This window comes from Ornithorhynchus anatinus, chromosome 7 (genome assembly GCF_004115215.2).
Source record: "Ornithorhynchus anatinus isolate Pmale09 chromosome 7, mOrnAna1.pri.v4, whole genome shotgun sequence".
Lineage (NCBI taxonomy): Eukaryota > Metazoa > Chordata > Mammalia > Monotremata > Ornithorhynchidae > Ornithorhynchus > Ornithorhynchus anatinus.
The window spans coordinates 16,131,889-16,139,181 of record NC_041734.1 but is presented as its reverse complement, the minus strand read 5'-3'; the positions used below and the strand labels follow the sequence as shown (position 1 = coordinate 16,139,181).

Below are 7,293 nucleotides of genomic sequence, written 5' to 3'. Positions count from 1 at the left end.
CCCATCTTGAAAGCCCTCCTGAAATTCCACCTCCTCTAGGAGGCCTTTCCCCATTCATTTTTCTCTTCCCCGGTCTTATCTGCCCAGCTACCACTTCAGGACGTATGGACTTCTCACAGTCACCAGTAGCACTTAGTAATATATTGATATACTCTTCTACCATTCACACACAATTTTTTACTGGCCACCTTTCCATTCCCTTTTTCCTCCAAACTGTAAATCACTTTTTTAGCTGTTTCCACTAGTGAGGAGGGCAAGTATTGTGTCTTTACCTCTATCATACTCTCCCCAGGTCTTGATCAAACCTGTTGATTGATTGACTGATAGAAGCAGAGCATGACTGATGATCAGGATAAAGAAAGAATCAATAATACCTTCTGAAATGTAAAAATTCTAAACGAGGCTGGGATAAAAGCCCTTTGGAAACATGAATAAAATGCTACAGGCCTAGACAAGAAGAACTATCATCCTTAAAAAATAGTGAAATTCAATCAATCAATGGTGTTTATTGCACACTTACTGTGTGCATTGCACTGTAGTAAGCTTTTGCACTAGTACAATATAATAGAGTTGGTAGATACAATCCCTGCCCTCAAGGATTTCACAAACTGGTGGGGGATACAGAAGAATAAGGGCAAATTAGTACACCAAAGAACAAAAAGCAATACAACCTGATGAAGATAGCTTCTCCTCTAGAGTATTTCCGTGAGGGCAGGGAACATATCTACTAATTTTATCATACTGTACTCTCCTAAATACTTAGTACAGTGCTCTGCACATAGTAAGCCATCAATAAAAACCACTGATTGGTTGATCGACTGATAACCTGGCTACAGGAAAGACTATAACACTCTACAGGTACCCACAGGCACAAATATAGGCACATGTAAGCACATCCCCATCCTCAAGTGTTTTAAGTGAGAGATATTAAAATGTCTTTCTTCCACTGGAGACGTGGTTTAATTCCCAGCACCGACGCACCGACTGAACCTCTAAAAGACCCACAAAGAACTTTCCAAACTTTCTAAGCATTCTGTGTGACACATGGCAGAAAAGAGAACGCCACCCCCTGCATTCCGAAGAGATCAACTCTTTTACAGTTTTTGGAAAGTATAGGAAGCAATTCAGTCCTGGGACTCAAACCCACTATGGTGACAATATCGAGCAGGTACAGACACGTGTTCACTTCCTGGTTCTGACCAAGAAGAAGCAAAATTGCTGATGTCCCAGGAAAAACATGCAGATAAAATCAGGCTTGGACTTGGGCCATTTCCAAACCCATTTTGCTGACATAAAAAAAATCACCAGCAAGGCTACCCTCGGATTAACATCAGGCCTGGTCAGGCAAGCTCCTGTCTTGAGGACTCCAGGTGGGTTGAGAACTGGGAGGAGAAAATAAATCTGATGAGTGTGGCTTAGTGGAAAGAGCATAGGTTGGGGAGTCAGAGAATGCGGTCCTAATCCCAGCTCTGCTGCTTGTCTGCTGTGTGACCTTGGGCAAGCCACTTAACTTCTCTGTGCCTCAGTTAACTCATCTGTAAGAGTATGAGCCCCATGTGGGACAACCTGATTACCTTGTATCTACCCCAGTGCTTAGAACAGTGCTTGGCACATAGTAAGTGGTTAACAAATACCATAATCATTATTATTATTATTACTGACCCAGAAGGGGGGAAGTTTGAGTGATCCAGATCATTAATTCATTCAATTGCATTTATTGAGCACTTACTCTGTGACGAGCACTGTACTGAGCACTTGGGAGAGTGCAGCATAACAATTAACAGACACATTCCCTGCCCACAGAGAGTTTACAGAATAAAGGGGGAGATTATAGACACATCTGTTGTAAAAAGGGCATGCAGGGAATGAAGCCAAGCGCTTAGCACAGTACTCTGCACACAGAAAGCCTTCATTAAATACTATTGATTGAGGTTAGATGTCCTCCTCTAGCAGTTAAAAATGAAAGAAGCCTGAGGAATTTGGTAACAATCTGGCAAAATCCTCCTCTCCCAGTATTCTCATTCATTCAGTAGTATTTATTGAGCACTTCCTGTGTGCAAAGTACTGTACTAAGCACTTATTCTCCTCTTTCCGTGCCACCTAGGTAATAATGTTGGTATTTGTTAAGCGCTTACTATGTGCCGAGCACTGTTCTAAGCGCTGGGATAGACACAGGGGGAATCAGGTCATCCCACGTGGGGCTCACAGTCTTAATCCCCATTTTACAGATGAGGTAACTGAGGCCCCAAGAAGTTAAGTGACTTGCCCAAAGTCACACGGCTGACAAGTGGCTGAGTGGGGATTCGAACCCATGACCTCTGACTCCAAAGCCCATGCTCTTTCCACTGAGCCACGCTATGAGGTAGGAATGTTTGGAGTGGACAGAGGAAGGGGATGCATGGGTCAGCAGAGAGACTCCTCACATTTCCCACTGCCCCCGAGGTACAGATCTCATAGTAAGCGCTCAATAAATACGATTGAATGAATGAATCTCTAGGAAATCACACGGAGCCACTAGCAAGGAAATAAACAGAAGTAGCAAGGAGAGAGCTTCAGAGACAAGCCACATTATCTCTAGACTGGAAGCTCGTTGTGGGCAGAGAATATGTCTCTTTATTGTTGTATTGTACTTTCCCAAGGGCTTAGTAGAGTCAATAAATATGATTGAATGAATGAATGAAGTACTTCATCTATCAGTCAAGCAACCAATCGGTGGTATTTATTGAGTGTTTACTATGTGGCGAACGCTGTGCTAAGTGCTTGGAAGGGCACAATACACTAGATTTTTTAGACAGGATCCCTGCCCACAAGGAGCTTATAATCTAGTCAGGGAGTCAGACATTAAAATAAGTTACAGATCCAGGAAGTAGCAGGGTATAAGTACGTAAGTACTGGGTGGCTTGGGGTAGAGTGAATAGGAAAGTGTTTTAGAGGTACAGACCCACATGTATAGGTGAAGCAAAAAGGAAGGCAAATAGGGTGTGGAAATGAGATGTTAGTCAGGGAAGGTTTCTTGGAGGAGATGTGAGCCCCATGAAGGACAGGGACTGCATCTAACCTGATTAACTTTTATCTACCCCAGAGCTTAGCAGAGTGGCACAAAGCGCTACACAAGTACTGTAATTATTATTATGTGATTTTAGTAAGGCTTTGAAGAAAGCCGTGTGCCTAATGGTTAGAGCATAGGTCTGGGAGACAGAAGGACCTGGATTCTAATTCCGGCTCTGCCACTTGTCTGCTGTGTGACCTTGCCCAAGTAGCTTCTCTGTGTCTTAGTTACCTCGTCTGGAAAATGGGGATTAAGACTGTGAGCCCAATGTGGGTCTCTGATATCCAACCTGATAACCTTGAATCACCCCAGCACTTAGAACAGTGCCTGACACATAGTAAGCGCTTAACAAAGGAATGAATGAACAATTACCACAAAAACAAAAAAGCAAAATGGAAAGGGTGGATGTTCCAGGAGAAAGGGAGGATATGACCAAGGAATTGGTTTAGTTGATCTTGAGGTTTGGAAGCCCCCGACAAAGCCTCAAGGGAGACAGCAGATAGTCCTACCACCTCAGGGGTGACAGAAGCAGGGAAGAACATTGGCTCATGCTCATGTGCATGGGTCTATTTCAGTTCCAGGGACCCAGGGACATCCAGGCTTTGGGCACTAGAGCTGACCCTGTGATATTCCCGCCGCCCCCCCCCCCCCCCCCCCACCAATTCCAATGTCCTCTGTGGGAACAGTTCTTGTCTAGAGGGTCGTTACCAGCTAACTGTTCTGTCTTTTCTGACACTAAAACCTGAGGAAATGAACCTTGGCTGCATCAAGGGGGGAGTAAACTGGAGATAAGGAAGAATTTCATGTAAGTGAGAATGTAAAATAATGGAATGTACTAAGTGAGGAAGCTTGCTTGTGGCCAACAGCCCTCCACCCTGTGGGCCCTTGATAAATGTGTTTATGATTAGTGTGATGGCCATGGAAGGGCCTTCCCAGAGGCAGACTGGATGACTTCTCAATTCCCCTTCCAGCCTTGGAATTGTATTAGTAAACAGTTATCCAGCCACTTGGAAGGCTACAGAGATCTGCCTTTGGGTAATAAAGAGGACAGTAAAATGTATACAATGTGCAAATGTTCTCCTGCCTGGGAATTGTATCTGGGGGTTGCTTTAATGAAATATGTTTTTACAAGTGAACAGTTGACACCCCTTAACCAATAATCCAAGTTTCTATTCTACTGGTAAAAACAGGAGCAGGGAGAACCGCCAGTGTTGAGCACTGCTGACCCCACAATCAATCCATCAATCAATTGTATTCACTGAGCACTTTACTGTGTGCAGAGCACTGTATAGGACTTGGGAGAGTATAATTTAACACAGTGGGTAGATACGTTCCCTGCCCACGAAGAACAGCATGACCTAGTAAAAAAACATGGGCCTGGGAGTCAGAGGACCTGGGTTCTAATCCCGGCCCCACCACTTGTCTGCTGTGTGACCTTGGGCAAGTCACTTAACTTCTCGGGGTCTCAGTTACCTCATCTATAAAATGGGGATTAAGACTGAGCCCTGTGAGGGTTAAGGACTATGTTCAACCTGATTATCTTGTAACCCAAGCTTTTCGTACAGGTCCTGGCACATAGTAAGCATTTAGCAAATACCATTTTTTTAAAAAAGGAATCTATAGTCTGGAAAGGAGCAGCACACAGACTCCAGTAGCCAAAACAAGACAAAAGGAGGCAAGAGCTTCCACTGAGACAACCCTTTCAATTCCATTTTTGAGAAATAGACTCCTCCACTAAAAGACATAGACTATGAGAAGAGCTACCTATAATACTAAATAGAGTTTCCAATAAACCATTTTGAGCTGAATATTTGAAATCTTTCTCCCAGAGACTAGGCAACATTCATTCCATTTCCACATTATTTCAAATACTTTCAGCCAAAATCTAAGTCTAGATTAATTTTATCCCATTAAAAGACTTGCTCTGGGGGTGTATTTTCCTCAAAGCTAGCAGCCTGAACGACTGTATTTAGATTTGTACACCTCTTCCCACAGACTCATAATTGTGCTTCTGAGAGTATTACATGCAGTTTTCCTTTTTAATCCAAGCAATTAAAATGATCCCTCTGCATTCTTTTTAAGGGTGGTCAGTGATAGCCTTTTAATATCCATGTTGTGAGCAATTTATTATGCATTTGGCATCTTCCTTGCACATTGACTGTGAAATCTTCTTCTCGGAGCCTTACAAAAGATTTCAGCGCACCAGGAATTGAGGTGTGTCTAACTTTTCTAGCTGCGAGCCATCATGATGCAAGTGTTTCAGGTGAGACCAACCCATGGTTTTAGGGTGGAGAAAAAGGCACATTACAAAGCATCCACAGTCTCCTTCATCGGCAGGCAGAGACACACCTGAAGTGAATTTTCCCCTAGACACTAAGCAGAGGGTTGTTGGAACGGGACTAACAGTTCAATTCACTTGGATTTGTTTGGAAGAGTAATCAGAAGCAATGGACTGGCTCTCTTCTAGAGTAGTTGGTGTTCTGCTCATCTTAACAGTGAGTATTTAAAAGAATCTAACAGTTATTACAACTTTTCTCTTGCAAGGTAATAGCTGTTGCTTTCTAGAAGTTACCATGAAGCTCCTTCTTTGCTGAAATGATTCTTAAATCAGATTGCCGCTGAGGAGCATTTTAGAATTAGCCGTTTAAGCCCTGTAGTAAGAATTTACTAACCTGCTTGTTTATTTGAATTCTGTACTTCAGTCTTTTCACAGAGAGGTGTGAGTGGGTTGGAAATTCTATGTATGCTTTCATTACTACTCTAAAGATCTCTGTGTGGTTTTTCAGGAGAATCCTTTGTAATCTCGGAATTTATGTAGTGAGAGAGCATTATCCTTTAGCATTTTGCCTGACTTTACCTTTCAAGTTTAGCAGTTGAAACACTTCGATCTTTAAAACATATAAACCTGGCCCCTGGAAAATCGTCATTCCTTTCCTATCAAGCTGTCCTAATGCATTATTTAGGTTAACCAGAGCTCTGAGAAATACGACTAAATCCTGCATGTCTGTTCTCGATACTCCTGGAATCTGCAAGGGTTTGTGGAAGGTTGTTGAGTTTCTGAAAAGGAATGTTGAGCTTTGATAAAACCAAGAGCACGGTAGCTTGACAGTTGTCTGTTGGGTAAAGAAACCTTTGTAAGAACAGTCGTGTTTTTCTAACAGATGAGTGTACTCGTGTTTGGGTTAAGACAGACTTTGCAAACTTGAGTCAGCTTTTTGTAAAAAGTAACCGATCACCGTTTCTGACCTCTTTCTTCCTGGCTTGTTTTTCTTTTAAAAATATCTAAAGATAAAGGGCCACACCATTTAATAAGAAGCCTGTCAGGTGGATGATTGGATTTATTTTTCTGTTTTAAAATGGGCTTTTGGCCTTGTGCAACCTGAGTGCACCAGTATGGTCAGACAAACCAGGAATGAAAATCTCTGTAATTATCAGCGGCTCACTGACATGACTTTTCAGTTAAGTCACCTAACCCCTTTTGCCTGTTTGCCCACCTAAAAAATCAGAATAATAATACCTGTGTCCTGCTTACCTCCAGCAGCTGCAAAGATAACAAAGATCTTTGGGGACCTCTTTGGAAAACGATCAGTGCTTTGAGTGTTCTAAGGAAAGAGTCAAAAGTAAATTCTGAAGGATATTTGTTTTCAGTGTATTGGCTGACTTTATTCCACTGTCGCTCCATAGCAGACACTGAATAAAGGATTTTTCACTTTTTGAAAATATTCTACTTGACTTCCCTGGCCCTGGACAATGTGGTTTATTTTTATATAAGGGGAAAAAAAAGCTACAGAGTGATAGTGCTACTTCAACTAAGAGCTCATCAAAATTGGCAGCTGTAATGAGGTTGAGACTTGGCAGAAGAAAAATGTATGATGGAAATGTGGGGTGGGGGGGCGGTGCTGTGGCATGTTGCCATTTTGGGAATCATTAACTTCTTTCTTTTACTGCTTAAGCTCATATGTTCCTGGGGGACTGAGGGGAGAATATTTCAAAAATGGAATAGCAGAAAGTTTTTGGTGGGACTATTTTCATGCTTCAAGTGGAAGGTAATGTGTGAATTAAGAATTATCAAACTATGATAGTGAATGATTAGTACTCCAAATAATTTATTACTGTGTGTCTGCATTTACCCAACTTCTGAGATCAATCAATAAAATTTATTGCATGCTTACTGTGTGCAGAACTTACAACCTATGGCGAAAGACAGACACTAAAATAACAGTTGGGAGGAAGCAACAGAGTAT

At 42.2% G+C, this 7,293-nt stretch overlaps 1 protein-coding gene across 1 annotated transcript in view; it reads left to right on the top strand.

Annotated features, from left to right (window-relative positions):
• The first annotated feature begins 5,382 nt into the window (after positions 1-5,382).
• The window catches only part of DSG3 (desmoglein 3), a 37,729-nt gene continuing 35,818 nt past the window's right edge, over positions 5,383-7,293 (top strand). The window contains exon 1 of the mRNA XM_029068434.2: positions 5,383-5,544. Within this exon, the coding sequence (XP_028924267.1) occupies positions 5,497-5,544 (48 nt within the window). The 5' untranslated portion in view covers positions 5,383-5,496. The remainder of the gene's footprint in view (positions 5,545-7,293) is intronic.